This window comes from Athene noctua, chromosome 1 (assembly GCF_965140245.1).
Source record: "Athene noctua chromosome 1, bAthNoc1.hap1.1, whole genome shotgun sequence".
Lineage (NCBI taxonomy): Eukaryota > Metazoa > Chordata > Aves > Strigiformes > Strigidae > Athene > Athene noctua.
In genome coordinates this window covers 255,588,363-255,611,741 of record NC_134037.1, presented here as the reverse complement: position 1 = coordinate 255,611,741, position 23,379 = coordinate 255,588,363, and the positions used below count along the sequence as shown (strand labels likewise).

Genomic DNA, 23,379 nt, shown 5'->3' with positions numbered 1-23,379 from the left:
ATATGACGGATTCATTAAATCTGACAGAGTAATACCGATATGTACCATTTAACAATCTAGTCTGCCACCATTATGGTTTGTAGCATTCATCCTATCTGTACTGTGATGGTCCATCTGCTAGCAATAAGATTAAGTTTTTCTTTTTGTCTGTACAATGGCTGGCACAACAGGGTCCATGGTTAGGGACACATGCATGTTACTGTAGCAGAAATAACAAATGCTAACCATAGTTTACTTCAGTGGGACTCAGTGTGCACATATGGTCTGTCCATATGGAGCTGATTTCAGGATGGGTTCCTTTATGTGCAGAACCTTATGGGTTCATCGATAAAAAGATTAACCTTTCAATAAGGAAAATAAGTAGAGAAGCCAAAAGTAAAGTTGATGGCCAGAGGCCATAATATGCTTTTTTTCTTTCAAGTTTCACAAATTAAAAACAAAGAAAAAATCAGAGACCCAGAAATTAAAGTCATGACTGCCTAGATTTGAGTTGCTCGTTAATTCTGGATAACACTTTGTGTAACACATTGTTAACACTTAAATGAAGATGTATACTAATAGAATTAATATCTAGAAGAAATGATCATATGTGCAGAGGGCTGATTCTGGTTTTGGGCAAAATAAGGGATAGCTCTATTCCAGCCTGATAATGTTTCACAGCTTATAAACTACTGCTTGGTAGGCTGAGGTTAAAATGATCATCTAAACATTCCATGTCCTGAGACATCTGTGAAATTATTTCATCTTTGCAGAGGAGAATACACACAAATCAATGTTAATTGCAACATTCATATTTCTGACTTAGTCAAATGCCTTTAAAGCTTGATGATAACAACAAAGCTGAAATCAGCAAAGGGAATGTAGCAAGATGGAGCCGAAACAAGGATCAAGTGAAAAGAAAGTAGAACATTTCTGTTGTCTAAGCCACCACTTTGGATGATTCTGTCCACTGAACACAGCTTGACGTCCCTCCAAAACATCTATTTTTGCAAACAACTCTTCAGAGAGGCTGTACAGCATGGTTGCTGGCAATCCTGTTGCTGCAGTGCCAGGTCTGTAATGAAAGACACCACAAAGTGAAGATCAAAGATGGTATTTTTGCTTGGAAAACAATGACTTCTTATAACGCAAAGGTTACAGGATGAATAACTAGAGCTCTATAGGTAAATCTGAAGAAGTGTATATGTATGTAATGTATCACAACAAAACTGTCTCCACAGCCTTTATTAGCATTGCTGTGAAATTCTCTGTGTGTCTAAGTGAAGAACAGACCCTGGAAGTCCCATGCTAGGACTTCATTTACTCCTATAATTATTGGGTTTTTTAAAATTTTCATTCTGACATTCTTAAGTCACTGTTTACAGCAAACTGTGATATCCCTCCTGTTTTTTTTTTCGGTTTGTTTTTGTTTTGTTTTGGTTTGGTTTTTTTTTAATGTCCTCTGTCCTTTACATGAAGCTTTCAGAAACTATCACTTCCCAGGTACAACAGCTCCAGAACAGGCCTCCTGCTTCTTGCCCCCAGGCTGTTCAGCCCATACCTGTATTCTACAGAGAACTTGGCATGGGATACTGAGAAGGCGAAGGCTGTGAAAGACATTACATGTTTTGGATGTACATGTGTTATAATAAATTCAGGACTGCCCCAATTTCTTGTTGAGATTTATAGTTATAATATTTAATCTCTTGTTGACTTTCTGCCTTTGTAAAAGAGATGGATTGTAAAATGACTCCTTTACAGTAGTGAGATTTATGTATTAAGTGAAATGATCTATTACATAGGCCACAATACTTTAAGACTGAAAGTGTCACTTTGTAATTAAAGTGTCAGAACAGCTGAGAAGATTTATAAGGCTGATATAATGAAATTATTATTCTGAGGTTTGTCTGTTTCTTGTTAATTTTGTCTGCCACTGGCATGTGTGTTAGCCATGTGGTATTCATAGCACAGGCTTTCCAAGCATACTTTCCAGGATTAATGTATAAAAAATTAATGTATAAATCTTTGAAAATCGGATTAGCAAGATAATATAAGAACATTGTCAAAATAAGAACAACAGTCTGGTTTCCCAATGTGTTAATTATATTTTGTAGGGCTCTGAAGACATAGCAGGGGTTTAAATGTGCTATGCCTTACCCATAACACTAGCTGTGTGCAGATTCATCTCACCCAAGGGAGTCCTCCTGTGGAGCACAAGCTAAAAGCATTGAGGGCATGGCCAAGCAGAGGGAAATGTGAGTTCACAAATGGTGATACTTATTGGTCACAGTGGTGCTTCAAAGTCACAGGTAAATAAATTCAGCCTGCATCATTTCCTTAAAGGTTTTCAAGCTCTGCTGTGAACAACTCTTTCATGCAGCTAAACTCCAGTTCAATGTAGATGTAAACATGACATTCAAGCTATGTTGGTGTCCTGGTTTCGACCAGGATAGAGTTAATATCACAATATACTTCTAAGTGCTTCTCAAATACTGAGTTTATTTTTCATTATTTATAAACATGATTTGGTTTTGTGACTAATTAGATAAACATTACCATGAGTTTATTCTGTAAGCTATATCTATATCAGATTGTTTCAGATCAGGACTCGCTCATGTAGGTATCACTACAGATGTACTGATACAGGAGCTGGGTGTCTAAAATTCTCCCATTTCTGCTGCCAAGATGTAGGGCAGGAGGCGCTTGTATATATACCTGCTGACATCTGGGATGTGTTGGAGTACGGCTTGCAGAGAGCAAGGCCATGGGTCTCTGCAGAAGCTGATTGCAGCCATCTGAGGTAAACAAAGGAAAAAACCCAGGGTACAGTTATGCCAAACAACAGACTGTTATGTTAACAAAGAGAGAAACTGAGGTACACAATGGCCTTGATGGTAAAAACAACCTTGGGAAAGGAGGCAGTCCAGAAGAGGGAAGATGTTGTGACATGTCTGAGATGCCACAGAGGGCTAGGACATTATAATGTAGCTTTTTACATGGATCCAATAGATTTGTGAGTAGTATGCATGATTATTGTAGAGTGCTTATATAAGGGGTGATTTCTTTCAATAAAGTTGAAGCTTGCTCTATCATTCATATTGAATCGGCTGCTTGCTTCCTCCGCCCACCGCAGGGATGCAATGGGACATGCGCTTGTATATATACCTGCTGACATCTGGGATGCAATGGCACATCTGAGGCTGCACCAGTCTGGCAAAACAGCGTAGGAGGTGGAGGAGACTTGCACCTTTTTGGATTCTGAGGTGGGACAAAATTGGGCTATCATCAAAAGTCACTAGATGCCTACACTTCAGTGGCTGAATCCCTCTCCTAGTCAACATGTCTGGTGGCACCTGGAGAGATGATCCCACAGGTAGATTGCTACAGACCTGTTCAGTTGCTCACATAAATGGCATGTAGAGTCATTTAAGATGCATAAGGTTATTTTAGCAGCTTTCTAGCTGCTTTGTCCAGAAGGTGCCAGTCTGTCTCATGGTGTATCTTCTAGCCCTCTTCATCTGAAATGGCTCAAACATCAATGTTCAGAGACCTGAACTAAGTCCCTATCTCACCTATGACACCTCTACAGAGATACCTGCTTGCAGGTATCTAAATTTATGTATCTTAACTCCCAAAATAAATTGTATCTGTCGGATACAATTTAATTTTGAATTAGTTTCACCTTTCGCTATCCATAAGGCCACACAAAGCCTTTATATTCTAAAAAAAACATTGCAAGAAAATGTCAAAATAAAGCTGTTTTAATCTGAAATTTAGCAATTATAAAATATTTTGCACATACGAGTTTTCCTCTGTGTGTGTGTTTGTTCTGAAGCCAGATTGTGCATCTTCAGATCTTTGAACAGATCTTTAAAAGAAAGCAAGCTATTTTTTCATTAATAAATACAGGTTTGATCACTCCAAACCAGAAGCAAATTCAGCTTGAATTCAGCTAAAAGCAAAGGAGAAAATTAAGACAGATGATGATTTACTTTGAGTAATTATAGTAAAGTACATGGATTTTTCATTTAAAAATGGCATTTCAGGCTAACTTTCAATAAACTAAAATAAAACAAAAAGATTAAAACCTTTAGATAAATCATATGATGAACCCCAAATGTAATGAAGGGTTTGGGTTTTTTAATGAGAAAATTATATTCTTTTTCTTTTGATCTACAGTGATTTTTTCCACTTTGGAAAAAGTGGAATAAGAAAACCATACTGAAGAAAATAATAATTTTTATTATCCCAAAGCAAAATTTAATATCTCTTAAAGTAGGATCAAGAATGAGGATACTCAATCTTATCTATATTGCTGTATTTTCAAATGAGACTGTTTCGCCTTCCACCATTTTAATTGTACTCAAAACCCTGTCCTCTATCCCCATACAATATGTACAGTAATACTAAACAAACTCTGAAAATTTAACGGTTCTAAGTTTTAAAAAGTGATAATAGAGCCATTATTTCACCTCCAATATTTCCAAGAAATATATAGCAGCTGCAAAATCTTTCTCAAACATCCTGATTACTCCTTGGTTCTTTGCAAAAGAAATATTTTTTTTAAAGTATGGCTAAGCATGTTTTTCACACAGTTTAATTAAAAATATCTATTTTCATTTACACAATTTTAATGACAGCCAACATGATATATTCTATATCTTGCAATACTGTCTCCCAATACCATCTTTCACAATATAATTTTTACTGCATTAAAATTTGAAATTTCTGTGACGTATTTTTATTTCTGTCAAAAATACATTTTTAAATTTGGATTTCCAGTAACTGAGAAAACATTTTGGTTAATAAAAGGCTTGAAATACACCATAAAGTTGATCAATAAAATAAAAACCACCTTTGAAATATTTCATTGTAATGATTTGTCAAAATACTAAATATTTTCAAAGTTTCTCAGGAAACTTTTGCATCATCTTTCACAATTCTTTTTAAAGTGGGCTGTTATCAATGGGGAAATAATCTGGGAAGTATAGGTTATCCTGCATATGTGCCTACTATATGTGATATGATAATAATATGGTTATGTTTAGCAATATATCTATACATAAAAATGTAAATGTGCTGCTCACTCCCTTTACAGTAAATAGTAAGAAATAGGTGCTTATAGCATGCAATTAAGACCATTATGAAGTAGATGTCTGAAAAGGCCATATGGATTACAACTATAATTGTCCATTTCTCTCCCAAATTTATAAAAACCTGGAGTGACATACTCAGATGCATACTTCTGCAGTGTTACTTTTACTTGGCAATTTTTGAAAGTGAAAAAGATTTTAACAAGTAGATACCCCAAAATCTTGGGTATTCAAAATCATTAGTCTTTAAGAAAAAAAAAAAAAAAAAGTGTTAGTCATGCCTTGTTATCAAAAAGGAGGGGGGAGAATTTTGGGATTGAAAATAACATGTTGGAAGACTTTTCCTATAGAATTCAGCCTGAAAACCTTCAGCTGTAATTCTCAGCAAGGAAAAGACTTGAAATCAGTCCAGGCATGAATTTCAACTTGGCATGCTCTGAGATATCCTCTTTGTTTGTTGTTTCCATAGTAATTGCATTTTGAAGTCAACATATGTATGGCCTCCTTTAGTCAAAATAGGATATATTATTTTAAATCATTCTGCTTTACATATTCAGTAATATTTTTCTAGAAATGGAGAAACACTCCCTGTCATGTATTTGCTTATATATCTGGTAGCATCGAACTTTTTTTTCCCCATTTGTATAAAATATACTGTTTGCTGTTAGAAGGAAAGGCTACTTAACTCTTAATATGGTTTCTATTTTGGAAGGTTGTCTAGAAATATAATAAAGATTACAAAACAACTGATACTGCAGGAATCTTTCTTCTCTGATTTGTCAATACTTAGGAGTATATAGATGACACAACTTGCATTTAAAAATTAGCACTTTTACCTAACCTATTTCTTTGTAAGGATGGTATGTATAAAATTAATGTAAACTTATCAGTACAGCTGAAAAAATGCATAAGCAAGTTAATTTTTGCTATAAATGTCTTTGGCAACTCAATTAGCATCTCAGGACAGTTTTTATGTCTGTCGCTTTTAAGAAATAGTGAAGCTGAATGCAAAGCAGTGTCATATTGGTGGCCAACAAATGGCATCTTTGCTGGATTCAAGGATTGGTCAGGCTTACTCTGGTGAGGCAGTGCAGTTAAATGTCCCACATGACACTGTCCTGCATGACATCTTTGTCTCTAAATTGGAGGGACATTGATTTGATGGATGGACCACTCTGTGCATAAGGAATTGGTTGGATGGTCACACTCAAAGAGTTGAGGTCAACAGCTCAATGTTCAAGTGGAGAGGAGTGAGGAGTGGTGTTCCTCAGGGGTCAGTATTGGGGCCAGCGCTGTTTAACATCTTTGCTGGGGACATGGACAGTGAGATTGAGAGCACCCTCAGTGAGTCTGCCGATGGCACCAAGCTGTGTGGTGTGGTTGACAAGCTGGAGGGCAGGGATGTGCCCTCCAGAGGGACCTGGATAGGCGTGAGACGTAGGCCTTTTTGAGCATCATGAAGTTCAACAAGGCCAAGTGCAAGGTCCTACACATGGGTCGAGACAATCCCAAGTACAAATAGAGGCTGGGCAATAAGTGGATTGAGAGCAGCCTTTTGGAGAAGGACTTGGGTGTACTAGTGGATGAAAAACTGACTCTGAGCCAGCAATGTGTGCTCACAGCCCAGAAAGCCAACTGTGTCCTGGGCTGCATCAAGGGAAGTGTGGTCAGCAGGTCAAGGAAGGGGCATTTCCCTCTTTGCTCCACTCTCATGAGACCCCACCCAGAGTTCTTGTCCAGCTCTGGGGCCCTGTTTTCCTGATTAAGGATACCAATTAAACTCAGACACCAGAGTGAAAAGAGTAGGCGTATTTTACTCAAAATAACTAAATAATGTAACAGAGTAATACAGAAAACACACAGTAATAAAAGACGGAATAGTGCACTTAAACAAATAGGAAAATGCAGGGTAATGCATCAAATCATTACTACATGAGAGAGAGAACAGTGATTAAGAAAGATCCCTCACCACTCGCACACGTTACCATCACCCAGCCCCGCAGCGGCTGGGCAGCCCCGGTTACAGCGAGGGTTTGGGGAGCCTGTCCTGGCAAGGGGGAAATCCTGCGTGTGCGTCCACCCATAGGTGAGGCTGCCAAAGTCGCTGTGAGCAGGCCCAGCCTTATATAGCCCAAAATCAGCAAGCCAGAATAACTGGCACCTTTGCTTTGAGCAGAAAATATCCAGTGTCCCTTTCCAATTAGATTCAACAGGTAAGGTGGGCTCTCCTTTGACCACAATAGGTTTATCTATATCCTTTTCCTTGGAAGAATTTTTCTTCATCATAATTTAGTCCATCAATGAAGACAAATGGTTCTCCTGTACACAGAACAAAGATAACTTATTGACTGAATAAAGAGTGAGATAAATATGTGCTGGAAATGCGGCAAATTCATGTGTGACATTAACTTGTTTTAACTTTCAAGCTAAACGAAACGAGAAGATACAGAAACTGGTAATGGTACTGCAATAACCTTTCTTCTTTATGTTCATGAAAATTTAATTTTACTATTGTTGTTAGTTTTGCTACAAATTCTCAAACACATTGCAATAGGCTTGTGTGACCTCGGCACAGCCTACTTTATCTCTCTCAACCTCATTTTCTTTACTGGTGAATGAAGGCAAAATATTTGCTTATATGTCATACCAATACATTCATGATTTTCAGTTCTCTGGGTGACATAAAGTATTCAAAGCCCAAGATGCTCCATATAGAAATATATTGATGACAGTTAAATCAAATGCATGCAAGGACAATTTAAAAATGTGGCATGTCCGCAGACTGGTTTGGTGGTTATTAGCTTTTCCTTGTCCTGACCATGTAAATATGTTTATCAATAATTTAGCTAATACAAACTTCAGGGGAAAAAAAAAAAAAAAAAAAAAAAAGGTCACACATAACAATAACTCTCCTGCAAAACAACAGTCACTCAATAGTAAGTCTGAAGTCCAACGTTTTTCAAGCACTGAAATAGAAAACAAGAGATTTGCCCCCATGAAATGAAGACATTCCCAAAAGTAGAGCAGAACTGACACTTACTTCTAGTTCTGGGAGATCCCAAAATATCAGACCTAGAAAACTTGAGACATCACTCCGTATAGAAAAGCTACAGGCAAATGTTTTTAGGAATTTCTGAGATTTATATCTTTTCCATGGGGGAAACTGATATCAGCTCATGGCATTGAGACAGTATTTGTTTTTAAGCACAGTGTGTGAAATAATAAAATACTGAAAAAATAGATTCCTCAAGAAAAAATTCATACAAAAGGGGTTGATGTCCAAATCTTTCTTCACTGCTGTTTGCTCATTTTGGTGTAAAGGGCAATTAAGATTAACCATATGCATATTGTCAATAATTTTCACACTATGACCCACTTTCAGTACTTCTCTCATGCTGTCCTCACCAATCCTTAGTGATGAAGCCATCTTTGGTCAAAGCCATCACATGTTATCAGGATGCACGATACTGGCCTGCAGTTTCCACCTGTTTAAAAGCATTTTACCTAACGTAACATTAAATGTGGGTTTGGTTTTTGTGAGTGGAAGACCAAACTCAATTTAAAATTGGCTGTATTTAATGCTAGATGACATTAAAATTTACTAACACAAAGCTTCTAGCAAAACCTTTTTTGTGTCTGACACTGAATTTATTTTAAAAGTATAGCAAATCATTGCTGCTGGCGTGTCAGTCCAAATCTCTCTAAATGCTCAGCTTTGCATCAGTGCATACCACTAAAATTTCACTGTCACTGAAAAAATATCCTTTTACCATACGACACCACTTTGTACCAGCTTGTTTTCCCTAACCAGCCAGCATACACACACACACACAAAATAACACCTGTGCATTGATAATGTAGATAAATATCTCTTGTATGGAGATAGTCACACTGTGACTGCTGTATTTGAAAACAGGCTAATGGGTGACAAAAAGATCCTGGCATAAGCATGAAGGTTTTTAGTATTTTTATGTGTTCTTATAAAAATGTAAGGAATGGTATAAAGTTTCCTTTGGGAACTCACTCTGAAGTCTGCTTCTCCCACCTCCCAGGTGATCTGACAAATCACTGCTCTCAGAACCCAGTCAGTCCTTCACATTTTCTGAAATTAGCCCTTCTCAAGACTTTCGACGTTTATACTGGATTTGTTTTTTTGACGAAACCAAACTTTGATAAAAAGACTTTAATGATAAAGTTGCTTAGGCCAGGCCCATCTTGTGTGATTAGGGATAATCTAAGGTTAATTTAAATATTCTAGTCACAAGAATCTCTTACAATTATGTCAGAAATACTAAATATATTTTATCTTAAATAAACCTCTTTAATCTGTTTTAGTTAAAACCTTAGTACCCTGAACAACTAATGTATCATTTGCCTTCCAAAGTATTTATTTCTGGTATATTCTACAGGTATGTCCTCTGCTTGGGGATAAGAAAGGACTTCCAGGAACACACTTGGCCATTCATTTCTTTCAACGATCTTTCTAGGTACATCAACTCTCCCAGAACCTATAAGCGGTGCACAGGTAATGGTTACAACATCAATGTGAATAACCTTGAAGAAATCTCTTTTGTTGTCTATAATTTTTTTTTTTTTAATCCAGCTCTTTGTTTTTCCTTCTAAAAAGTTGAAAATAAGACTAATTTTTAATTTGTAAATTAATTTAATTTGTACATTCTCTTTTCTAACTACTCGGGGAACCTTGCCATCGAATAGTAAGGAGATATGTGTTGTTGTATTTGCACTGCTCTGCAGTAGAGACCAGGAACTGTCTGGTGACATCTGTGCTAAACATACCACTGGCTGCAATGGAACAATATTTAATCTGCTTTTGTCATAGACACGGTCAAATTAAAGGATCATGTTGTCCATTATCCCACCAGACTCACAACAGAGTATGGAAAATGTACTATGGGTCTGGGGACAAAAAAAAAGCCTGTAGAAACAGCCCCCTAGAGTGATCTCCCCTCCTCAAGCAATTTAGGATTCAGAGATTTCTGGAGACTGAGATGGTGCATTTGTATTGAACAGGCCTTGATAAATTTTTCTTCCTGAATTTGTCTGGTCATTTTTTGAATCTATGCAAATTTTTAACTACAAGGGATCTCGCAGCTTAACTATGACTTGTAGGAAGAAAAAAAATTTCTTTTTGCTTGTTTCAAACATACTGCAGCCTAATGGCAAAAATAAGGAGAAAAATAAGAAAAATAAGTAATTCACTTTCTCTGGGTTGCTCAAAACTGTCAGCTGTTATGACAACCATTGTACACTACTTTGGAAGGATTTTTTTCCCCATTCTTCCAGATATTTTATGTCTTCCAAGTTATTTTGTTCTTTATTCAGAGAGTGTGTAGCATGAGAAACTAAGTTTTCTATCCACTATTTGTACTGAAGTGAAATTAAATGTCAAGGTCTTATTTATATATTTATTTAGCTGAGGATTAATTAGTGAAGTTCTACTGAGAAAGTCACATTTGGTACAATTTGATTCTTCATTACAGTCATTATTTGGAATGTGGGGGGAAAATCAGAGACTATAGCTAATATTTGAGTCTTTTGTGTAGCTGGGCCTTTGAGTATTGTCAGACAGTTATGGAAGGTTAATAAGATATTTTGAATTCTAAACAATGTATGTCTTTTTCCCTTATCTTTCATATGCTGTAGAGAGGTTTAAATTAATAGAAATGTGAGTGGAGCTATTATAATTGCCTACTTTATTATCTGTATTTTCTCCCTGCAGTGATCTGGGACTGAAGAACTGCATGATCTCCTCTGCTTTGCTGAGTAGTGGAAGCAGAAGGAAGACATGTCTTTCTCCCATGGGTGTGTTGGGCTTGCAGGTAGTCTCTTGTCCATTGCAGCATGAGAGGCCCCTGCTTGCAATAATACGCAGATTATCTTGCTATAATAACCAGATTTACTGGTAGCAGTCTGGGAGATTAGGGAACATTTGCTTTTGACAACTTCCCTTCTCCCATCGTGTCTCATGGAAAACGTCTGTATACTGTAGTCACTGTCAGCCCAATTTTATCTATTCTACCAGAGTTACCAAGATAAAGGGTTTTCAGGCTAAGCAACAGCTGCAGACTTTAAGAGCCCACTAGCAATTAAAAGTTATGATGTTTAAGGGGTTCTCTTAGGTATCTGAACCTCTAGCCAGCCAAGCTGTTTTTCAGATTCAAAGGAGGTAAAGCTTACTGCAGGTTAGGACAGTATTAGGAACTGTCAGTGCTAAGTTAATGGTCGGACTAGATGGTCTTCAAGGTCTTTTCCAACCTAGTTGATTCTGTATTAAAGGGAATATGTCTGAATGTAACATATGAGATTAATTTCTTCTGTACATATTTTTATCATTAGAACTAACCACATTTAATCACTTTTTTTTTTTTTTTTAATATATTCTATATATATATATATGAAAAAGCCAGCTATCTTTTCCCACCCACAAAGTTTTGATTTACCTCAGCAAATCTCTGGGATACGCTTCAGAACAACTGTAGCATTCTCCTCACCTTTTTTAAGTATTCAGAGGATTTTTTGGTAGTATGTCAAAAAGACCAATTTATGATTAAAATAAATCATGCCTAAGCATAAGAGAAAAAGATGTGTGTGAACTACTTACCTGATGCATGGGTCCCACTTCTATCTACAAACAAAGGCAAGGATTTATGGAAGTATATCTCTGCTCAGAAGAGGTTATATGAGGTGGCCTCAGCCTCAGAGGGTCCCAGCTGGTTTATACACACATACCAGTCCCAGCCGATTCTCTCATTCCTTTTCCAAATGAAGTTTTTGACACTACAAAGCTGTGTTTGCCTTACCACCAGGAGCTGCTGAGACCTACTCTGTGCTAGATGTCACTCTCATGTTTTTTAATATGCTGTTTGATAATGTTTTCCAAAGCATGCACACACACAAAACCAACAGACAGCTACTATGAGTTTTTATTATTCTACTGTGTCTGAAGATCTGGATAAATGGAGCAGGACAAGCCTGTGAGAAGGGCCTAGAGGCACTTATTAGACACAGCAGTTTCTGAAGAGGAGCCAAGCATGGTGGGCAGCTTGGGAGGAAAGTTCCCCCCCAGTCAACCTGCAGAGAGTTTTTATGAGAGGACGCTCCTTTGAGAAGGAAGATTATAGGTTTCTAACTGCAAGAGTAAGACTTTGCAGTTGATTGAGACCCAGCTGTGGGGTGCCTGCCACAAGGGCAAAGGATGCAGCTCTGCAAAATGGGTGAGCCCGTCCTAGAGACCTCCGACAGAGAGAAAACTGCCTTGCTGCTCCCCTAGTTGTTTCCACCACTAGTTTTGCATGAGTTAGAGTGCTTGTCTGACACCTCAGCAAGCCAATTCCCCTTGGAAAATAAGCAGAACATTAACCCAGCAAAAAATATGGATAGTTTCCTTGTAGGTTGCTGAAAAACTGTCTGTGTTTTTGGCCTCAGTGAGCTGTTAGATGAGACAGGGATTTCCTGAACCAGCATGCTATCATCCACATAGTTAAACCTGGGCCCTAGCCTGCTATCCAGGCCAAATTCACATATCAGCCACACAGTAGTAAAGAATTGTATAATACTTTTCCTCTGAAAGTTGATAGGAAAGCATTCAGCCCCACTTACCAAAATTTCCACTCTGCCCAGCACGCTCCCAAAAGCCAGAAGCCAGGTTGTCTTTCAGCAAAGAGCTGAAAGCAGAGATGAAGTGTAAGGGGAGTGTAATAACCCATAGAAAATATTGCTTCATCATCCTGGTTAAATGATGTCATGACATCAAGATTGATAGATAAGTTTTGTGCGTCCTGCACAAAACCCCAAATCATGTAGATAGTTAAGTTAGTAACTACTTTCATACTATCTTTGGTCTATAACAGAGGAAAACTGCCTTTTGTCTTTTGCTGTTGTTTCTATACTTTTATTGCTTTGATTGCATCAGCACCTCTTCTCCCTTGCTTTGGACTGCAGATCAATGACTTTTTTTCTTACTCTTAGATGTTGCCTGGAATATTTAGCCTACATTTTCAGACCAGATTGAATATCTATTTCCTGGTGCACTAAGTCTGTCTCCAGGGCTCCCTATATCAGATCAAAAATAACATGGCCACAATAAAAGCACTGATCTGGTAAAACTGGTTCAATGTTGTTAAAATGGATAGATTAACTTTGTGCTAGCCCTCTGTGTGACTGATCAAATATCATCTGTCTACACCTTTATGTGTTTACCAGAACAAGTATTTCTTCTCTTTGAATGCGTTATAAAACCCATAAACCAATATCACTGGCCTTGTGTTCTCTGACTGATTCAACACTGAGACTGGAGATTCATGCATGGACCAGATTACATTAGGATCAGGAATGATCTGCTAGTGCAAAGATTGCTCTTCATAAACGTGATAACAACTTTGGCCTAGGAAATCAACTATATCTGTGAATTTTTTCTGCAAGAGTTCAGGGCTAAGTCTGGCTGGGGTGACAAGAGTGTTCTGAATTGCTTTGGAAGCCAAGCTTAATTAACTCTTATACAGAATTTCAGATTAGGGGCCCAACATCCCACTCATGGCTGAATATGCCCAAGATTACATCTATCAGACCATCAGGTGTGCAGACCGTTTATTAGGTATGCTGAAACCAGTTTAAAGTTGGTTACTTACAGCATTCAGAATAATTTCTGAGCCTGGGGTTGTCCTCGTTTCCTATATACAAAAGGATGTTTAAGCCTTATCTTCAAATATCATGCCAAAAGATGTGGAGGTCTTTGTCTTAGGCTAAAAAACTTGTGGGAATTTCTAGTCTGCTTCTTAATAAAGACCTTTAATTAGTAGGAGTGAAATTATTGAAATTCTTACTTGCTAATCAGAAGCTTGATTTTTTTTCCACCTAAGGATAAAAAATTTATTATAAATAGGAATTAAATATTTTCCTCTTCCTTGTGTAATGTTTAAATGCCTAGCTGCTTCATGGATTTTAACGATAAGCAGACCACTTCTTAAACTTCCCCACCCCATTTATCTGTAACCAGAAGACACATTTTTCGTTCTGGTTTTGACCACAATATAATATTTATGATATGTGTCATCGTCCTGCATCCACTCCCATTTTCTTTCTGCTGGGGTTTAGAAACCAGATTTGGCTCGCTGGTAAACCACTGAGGAGTCTGATAGCTCCGTCGCCAGACACGGGTCATGGGGCAAAAGAAAACAATGATGCTTTGTCCTTCTCCTACATGAAATGTGAGCTCAGCAGGAGCACAGGAGAACATCTGAAACCAGGTGTCTTGTGCAGTGCACAAGGAGGCTAATGCTGAACAGCAAGTAAAGGTGAGGATCAGAGAGCACAGTCCGAGCCTACCGGTTTGTCAGACTGGATTTCCTGACTGGTTAGCAGGCTATCTTTCTTTCCATTCGTCAGTGCTCTCTCACTGTCAAAAGGTCCTTGTACTTACCCATCTCAGATAACCACGTTTTTTGTTTTTTGTTTTTTTCTCTTGGCAGTTTTTCTTTCCACTGGAACTGAGTGGCACCAACTTTTTCTATACAGCCTTTGTTTTTTCACAGTTTTATACTTGACTTTTACAATAATTACAGTTAAAAATTATTCTCCATTTTCCCATCCCAGATTTAATTTTTTGCCCACTCAACATAAGCCACTGGACCTTAAAATCCCCACAGAATTCCTGAAAAGTGTTAACAAGCAATACTGAGAGATACTTCCTTGGCTGTATCATCCAGCTATCAAATTTTTTAAAAACCCACTAATATCACTTGAAACTTTGATTGCTTTAGTATCAACAGCCCAGAATTGAAATTTCCTATGTTATCTTCCATAAGGAAGAAATGATCTTTTGAAGATCAACCCAGACAGATCTGAGAAGACCAAGAATTATTTTTATGAGGTAATATGAACTGTCATTCTGTCTTTCATGTTCTTAGATACAGAAAGTGGTGTGTCTTAGCCATGCTGATCTTACGGTGCACCTAATATTTGTGTATCTTAAAAGAAAAAATCTTGATCAATACTCAGATTTGGGGACCCAGATGTGAAAAATGGGTCTCAGAGCATATGGCAAGATGGTGTCAGCCCACTAGCAGAACACAAGAGAAAGAATTCTCGTTCAAAAAGACTAAATTCAACTTGTGCACAAACTTCATGCAGATATGAGGGCTTTGTTAGATGAGTAATGAAATAAAGAGTGTTGAAGCACAAGAGAGATGGAAAGTCTCATTAGGCCTTTTTAATGAAGAGAATTTTGCCCAGATACAGCATGTAAGGTGTGGCTGTCTCATGTTTTGGTGACTCTACAGTCATGCGTGGATAAGAACACATATTTTCTTGCTTGTTTAAAGCTTATGATTGTTGATACATGGAAAGTTTGATTTCTCAACTACTATCTGAATCACTGACAGTTATTCAAAACAGGACTCTGCTCAATAGTAGGTCAAGAAGGGCGTGTGCTGCTCCTCGGTCACATTCCTCATTCAGAGTTTCTCATTCATACCATTTCACAGGGGATTAACCAAATGTTTTGGAAACTTGTCATATGACAACTCAGATTCTTATTTTTTAACATGGAACATACAACCTCATTTGAATATAAAAATAGGATATTGAATGTATTTGTGTGTATGACTGTCTGCCTAAATATATTTCTCAGGGCTTTTCTGGTTCACTCTGAGGTTCTACGTCAAGCCTTTCCCAATACCTGTAGCTTTTCAGTGAAAATTAAAAAATACATATCGCTATCCTCAGATATGAGTCTCTTCTTATGTTTAGTAGTTTTGCACTAGCCTCCACAGGAGGAACAGTAAATGAAATAAACTGCAACGGTTTCCCAAACAGCCAGGCAGAGAGAAAATAAAATAAATCAAACAAGTAACATTTCTATGATGAAATCTGTTTTACAAGCCTAACATGGAACCCAGGGGAATCAGTCAAATAGTAAACATCAGCCTGTGGTTAGAAATATTTTTTGAAAAAGCACCTCTTTTTCCTTTGCCCTTCTTGCTCCCAGCTCCCCCACCACAGGCTCCCTGGCAGCAGGACTCAGGGATAATCTCCTGGAATACCTGAAGCGTAGAAACCAACAGGATTAAAGCACCTCGTGCTCCTCAGCACGGTCATGTGATGACCTGCTGATCCCAGCAAAAGGCATCATTTCCCAGCAAAATTCTCACTTTATTTGCCTCTACATTGTTCGTACCCTGCTGAGATTCTCCCTCAGCATGAGGAAAAAATTCACAATGCTTTTAGTAAAAAAATAAAACCAACAAAACCACTCTTACTAATAGCAGTGGTAGCTGAAGAAAACTGTGGATAATTCGTGTGAAATTTGCTCAGCAGTAAAACAAGTGTCGTCCCTTTGTTTCAAGGGGCAACTTCAAAGGATGTATATCTTCTAATGACACCTGTACAGCTCTGTTAGCTCTGGTCAGGCTAATGTATAAGAAGAAAGAAGTGCGTGGCCTGGAAGCTGCCCAGTAATGTACTGAGTAAAGAACACAGACACGGTATTTACAAACTACTTGATGGGAGAAAAACAGGAGTCAAGAATTGTTTTCCAGATCCAGAGACAGCTGCCTAAAGTGCTTTCTATTGGCAAATTGCCTGTATTCCCCACAAAATCATGGAGATTTTGGTGCAGATTTCAGTGTGCCATTAATTGTCAAAGTGCTATGGATTCTAGTAGAACAAAAAGTTACACTTTTGTGAAAAGTTTATCACTTCCCTTGTGAAGCTACTTTGCTGTATGATGGCCCAGGAAAGGCAGCTTAGAGTGAAATATAAAAATGTCACTATTCTGATTCTGCCCTATGTTCAAACTTAATCTGACCACATTTTACATTTACTTCCTCTTAAAAAAAAGGTACTTAATCCCTAATTTTTTTATTTTTTTATTTTTTATTTTCTCATTTTTAGGTTTACTGTGCTTGTTTAACTCATCAGATTCTTTTTTTTTTTTTTTTTTTTTTTTTTTTAGCAACCATTTACTCTAAAGCGTATAATCAAACCAGGAGTTTGAAAAGCTGACAATTGTTTCTGTGTCCAAATTTTAATTTTACTTCCTCTCCAATTGCCAGAGGAAAGCAATCATGTGCTAAGCAGAAGATGAAAGTTTATAATAAATGTCTGTATTTTGAAATTAGTAGGAGGTGGGGAAAAAAGTCACTTGGCTTTCACCCAGAACATGTGATAATCAGATTAACCCTGAAGTGTATTTTGTGTGTAAATGCATCCAGGGTAGGAATGGGGAAGGACACTGGAGGGTGCACTGTAGCAGAAGTCAGCAGTGAAGCATTCCTGGTGGAGGGGAGGAATTTCTTTCACACAGAGGACTTTGGAGGGGTCAGAGAGAGCACTCTATGCACTGAAGCGTAACGCCAATGCTCTCCTGCTGCTCTGTGAGAATGCCGCTGCTTGCCATGGGTTTTCTGCTAGTCATCCTTCAGCCTTCCACCGGGCAGTTCCCCAGAGCCTGTGCAAACACACAGAGCTTGCTGAGGAAAGAGTGCTGTCCCACCTGGGATGGAGATGGGTCCCCTTGTGGGGAGCTTTCCAGCAGAGGGTCCTGCCAGAACATCCTTCTCTCTCAGACTCCACTGGGACCACAGTTCCCTTTCTCAGGAGTGGATGACAGAGAGGACTGGCCCTCTGTATTTTACAACCGGACATGTAAATGTGAAGGCAACTTCATGGGATTCAACTGTGGGGAGTGCAAGTTTGGCTTCTCAGGACTCAACTGCACTGAAAGGCAACTGAGAATGAGAAGAAACATCTTCCAGCTCACCACCAGTGAGAAGGACAAGTTTCTTGCCTACCTTAACTTCGCAAAGAACACCCTTAGCCAGGACTACGTTATTGCTATTGGCACATATACTCAGATGAACAACGGCTCCAACCCCATGTTCAGAAACATCAACGTGTATGATCTCTTTGTGTGGATGCATTATTATGCCTCTCGAGACACACTCTTAGGTGGATCCAATGTGTGGCGGGACATTGATTTTGCCCATGAAGCCCCTGGTTTTCTGCCTTGGCATCGGGTCTTTCTGCTGATGTGGGAACGTGAGATCCAGAAGATAACAGGTGATGGGAACTTCACCATCCCATACTGGGACTGGCGAGACGCAGAGAACTGTGTGATCTGCACTGATGAATACATGGGTGGCAGACATCCCACCAACCCTAATATACTCAGCCCAGCATCATTTTTCTCCTCGTGGCAGGTAAGGAGAGGTCAAGGGGAAGGGAATTATCCTAACTGACTTTAGGCACTTAAGCAAGGTGCACAAGCTGGAACCTTAGCCTCCCTACGTTCCCTTAGGTGTTTCTGGAGAGAAAGTAAGCACTACCAGAGAGATTTTATGTGGACCTAATCTTCAACTGGAGCTGTTCATTTGTCTCTTTGTCTCTTCTCTCTCTGATTGTAGGATTTAGGTTGCTTAACTGAGAATCTAATGTTAAGGTGGGACAAGGAATTTATGCCTTTGTGTCCAATCATGGCCTTTAGCAGGTTAAACAGGCTTGAGACTGGTGTGACAGTCATGTGACAAAAATAGGATTTATGTACACAAATTGCTAGCACACAACCATTGCTGGATAACTGGTGACTGAATGATGGAAATAGAAGCAAAAGGTTTTCAGGCACTCTACCTCTCTTGCAGTGCTTTTCTCCATCCAAGAGTTAAAAGCTATCAAATTAAGCTAATCTGGTTTCAACTTTAAAAACAAACAAACAAACAAACAAATAAATAAAACAAATTTTTAGAGCACAGAAGAACTAGCTGTGAAATACACATCAGTAGTTCAAAAGAAATACAAGAAGTAATCTCTGTTGCTCAAAGGAACTAAGAAGTAAACTCAATAGCTATTCCTGCCACTTAAAAGCACTTTAAACCAAGGTTAATTTACATATTTACATAGGTGATATGGTCTTATATAACTGATCTATACTGTGCCATTCTAACACTGAGAGCTTCTAGACTTTTTTTGTCTCTTGCTCATTACTGCCATGTCGCCTGATAGAGTGACAAAGGTCTATTGGCTTCCATAGACACACTCCATCATGACAATAGCAACAGTCGCTTCTGGCACTGAAGTCTATGATTATGTTGGTGTAAATCTATCTTTGTTCTATTTATTTCTGTAGCAAGAGCCCAAATGAAGGTTGGGCCGTTTTACTGATTTAATGGAAACTGAAAGAGATACAAGCTCCATCAGCTCTGTGATATTCTGGCATTACAAAACAGCAACTAACTGGTCTTACTGTTCTGGTTGTACTGTATTTAGTCTTGATTTGTGCCCTCTGAATAATATTGGCTGTGTATATACCTGTAAATGCAAGCATTCCCAGATATTTTAACAACAGACCTATTTTAGGACATTTTCTGGCATACATTTTGTATGTATTGACTAGTTCTCTCCCAAACAGGTACTTCTCAAGGATCATTCCCAGGATAATGTTTGCATGTAATCACCCTGTTTGGGGGATTATTTTAAGATTATTTCAGATTATTTTAAAATCATTTTACTGGCATACACATGGATTATTTGATGCCCTTTGTCCTCAGTGCCCAGGAAAATTCCTGGCCATATTTAAGTTACCAGTGTAAGCATAACCTTAAAATAGATATAGCTACAAACATGTACTTTCATCCCATTTTCTAAGATTCTGATCATTTCTAACAGTATGAATTTGGATGAACACTACTAACAATTAGTTTGCATTACCAGAATGAAGTAGATCTGATGCTGTTCTGCACTGAGGTGAATAAAGAGTTATGTGAAAATGATACAAGTGTTAAAAGTGGATTAAATGAAGCTAGAATTGCACTGGTTACACGTGTCAAGTGAAGGTACCTATATAGTATATTGGATGAGATAACCAAGGTAGTAGGAGGCAGGTAATATAAAGGAATCCGCAAGCTGCTTGCAGAATCTTCTAAAAGACTTGGAGAGGTCAGATAGTTATGTTTAGCTCATTTTTTTCAAAGGTATTATTTATCATATCCAGATTCTTGCACTTTTTCCATCCTAGTAATAAGTACCAAGGAAATTTATGAGTAACAATGAACATATTTAAGAAACAATCAGGTTTATAACTTCTCATTTAAGGTCAGTTTCCACAAATATATTCTGAAAATAAAGACAATTTTTGCATGAAACAAATTGCTTTAACAGATATCTTTGTATAACTTTAATAGATGCTAGGTTTAAAATACATTCGGTGTCAGTGTATGTATGTAAGAGCATCTAAGTCTTTTGCTGAAGTTTTTAAAGTAATTTCTGAAAATGGGTGTTTATCGTTTATATTTTTCAGCCACTTCTGGAAATGTCACACTTTTATCAAAATTCCCGAACCAGAACTATATTATCTTCACCTTCAAAGACTATAATGCCCCTTTAACATCTTCTAGCTATGTATATCTCTTCTGTCTCATCTAGAGAAAGAATGAAAGAGATTAAACAGATCTGCATTTTCAGTCAGTGAGTGTGGGGTGAAGACACAACACAAACTGATATTTCTTTATTAGCCTTGAATCCAAATTTAAACAATTGCTTATTATGGAATAACAATCGATACAGTTCCTTCGAGTAGTATAAAATAAGAGATCAAAATCTCACTCCAGAAAATCAAAAAGGAACAAAGATAGCCTTAGCTTCAACCGGAAAACAGCCATAGATCTGCTGCAGAATATGCTGGTTATCCAAGCTCTGTAGCTAAACATCAAGAGGAAAAAAAAAAAAAAAAAAGAAAAGAGGAGGATCCAGAAATGTGAAGGAATTTATGATTTTAATAAGCATTCAAAATAAAAAGAGGTCAAGAGAAACCTTTTGAATAACACATCCATAATATGGTGTCCTTTTCAGAATTTCAAGTCTTTCCAAAGCATAACAAAACAATGCTTGCTATGTTAGGAAATACGTATAGATTTATTTTTAAAAAGGTAAAGTGCCTATTTGCAGAACAGTATCTCTCTTTTTTTTAATCCCTAAAGAAAGGAGAAAATACTTTATTCCATTGAGAAGTTGCCATGGCAACATGGATACCCATGAATACATGCTGAAATTCTTGCTTTCGCCTTACTTTTTCTTCGGTATACTGCTGTTAACACTTAGCTGAGTGAATTATCTGTCCACATTTTTCTCATGTTTATCATCTAAGTGACACTTCTGATTCTTGCCTCTGTTTTTACCAGCAAGACTATCAGGAATATTTAGTGGGTTTATTTGTTCGCTTGGATCATGGTTTAGGGTAGGTAGGAAGGATTTTTTCATGTTTTCAGTTACTTGTTTGTGATGATTCAAGTGTTGCATTCAGAATTAGGACTGCATGACACCTATTAATGCTTTACCAAATTTTGCAATTCCATGTCGACCTCACAGAAAGCTATATGGGAAATAGAGCTCTTCCATGAGATTTTAAGAGTTCTCTGTTTCAATGCACATTTCTATAATTATTCAAGATGATGGATTTGCTAAAAAAAAAATAATTATTATGCATCACTTAAATAGTAACAGGTGAAATTCTGCTCTCCACTGCACTGGAACTAATTTGGACAAATAACTGAAGTTACAAGTGCGTAAAAAGCCTTCTGCAAATAAAAGCAGAATCCTTCTGATGGTAGTTAATATTAGAGTTTGGGGATCCCTACAGTGTGGTAGACAGACAGTGAAGAAAATAAAGCAGGAGGGTGTACGTGTTGTTTTTGTTTTGCTATTGTGGCAAGCAGGCTGCACCACCAACTTTAGCCCCTGTATTTTGCCTCTCCTAAAAGAAGAGTGACTTGAGACAAGTAATTGCATAACCTGGAGAGCTTTCTGCTCTCAGATGTGCTGCTGTAAACCTGCAGCCAAATCTTTGTTGCAAGTGCCTAGAATTTCCCTTAGCACTTCATTCTGCAGAATCACTCCCACAAACGCAAAGCTACTACAAAAGGGAAACAAGTTACACAAATAGAAAATGGATATAATGCCCCTGAACTAATAACGACAGCACTTTAGGACCATTACCTGAAAATATGGCTTCATAAGAAATTCAAAATTCAGCTATTTAATTCTAAGCACAGTTTATCAGAGAGTTGTATTGTTAGTTGAACAGTATGAGATGATCATTTGAAGCACTATTTTACATCCACCTTCAAAGATTTCAGGAAATTTTCAAAAATACAAACACAAGAAGCCAACACTACCTGATTCTTAAATTAGCCAAAGTTTTACATCCATCTGCTCGTGGATGCCTGAGTATCTCATGAACTCAATGACTTTATTTTTTAATGCAACTTAATAGGTTTTGGTGCCAGCTACAGGCTGGTAAATTAAAAAGCAACAGCCCAAATGGAGGAAGTAACTGTAAAAAGAGTTTATCAAAATTGTTCTCCTAATCATATGCTTACACGGATTATAAATTTGAAACATTTCCTATTACAAAGAGGTAAGTCTCCACATGCCACACCTCAGTACGACAGCCTAAGGGAATCAGGATCTGTGCACAGCAGGAAGACCCACTCCTTGGACTGTTTATGTCACTGTAATCCTAAAGTAATTCCCCTTCTTCCACAAGATCACGAGTGGGTGACAGCAGAGTTTGTGCTGTGCTCACTTGGCTGTTCTCTGGCATATAGCCATGCCTGCTCAGGAATCGTGTAGTGTAAAAACTAACCATCTTCAGAGGTGTATAAATTAATAGCTAAGAAATTTCATAAAAATTGCGTTTTGATAATAATTCACCAGAAAAAGAAGCCTACCTGTAGAGACATGTGTCTTTGTGAAATTGTGGTAGACACGGAGACAGCGACACTAACGGTACAGCTTGGAGACAGTTCGAGAGCAGGGAATCAGTCTGCCAAACCAGAAAGTGTTAATGAATATTTCAGCAGTAACAGATAACAGAGCTTCCTACTCCACCCCAGCACCATTCTGAGGTGCTGAATGGGGTGTAAGTTACCCCCTAGTTCTGGGCTGCCTCTGAGCAAAGAGGATGAAACTCAGCCAGCTTTTACTGAAGGCTGAGAAAATACCTTGAAGGCGCTGGGTTTGTTTCAGTGCTGTCACTTCATGCTTGTCTCATCTCCTTTTAGCTTGAGTTTCACAGCTCCTCCAGTTCATGGATATGCTGTAAGGGTCAGAAAGAAAATTAATGACCTTATCCTTGTTCAAAGGATAATTCTTAGAGTTTCTTTGAAGCTTTGCTTTCCAGATTTTCTTCTTTTCATTCAGTCGTCTGCCTGGTTTACCTTTCCATTCCTGCTAACATTCAGGAGTACACGAAGAAGCAGATATAAATACACACTGTCTCTTCACTTTTGGTCTGCTA

General features: G+C 37.9%; 1 protein-coding gene across 1 annotated transcript in view; it reads left to right on the top strand.

The window, feature by feature from the left end:
• Positions 1-17,446: 17,446 nt before the first annotated feature.
• Positions 17,447-23,379, top strand: part of TYR (tyrosinase) — a 51,271-nt gene continuing 45,338 nt past the window's right edge. Inside the window, exon 1 of the mRNA XM_074932605.1 lies at positions 17,447-18,289. Coding sequence (XP_074788706.1) covers positions 17,447-18,289 — 843 coding nt within the window. The remainder of the gene's footprint in view (positions 18,290-23,379) is intronic.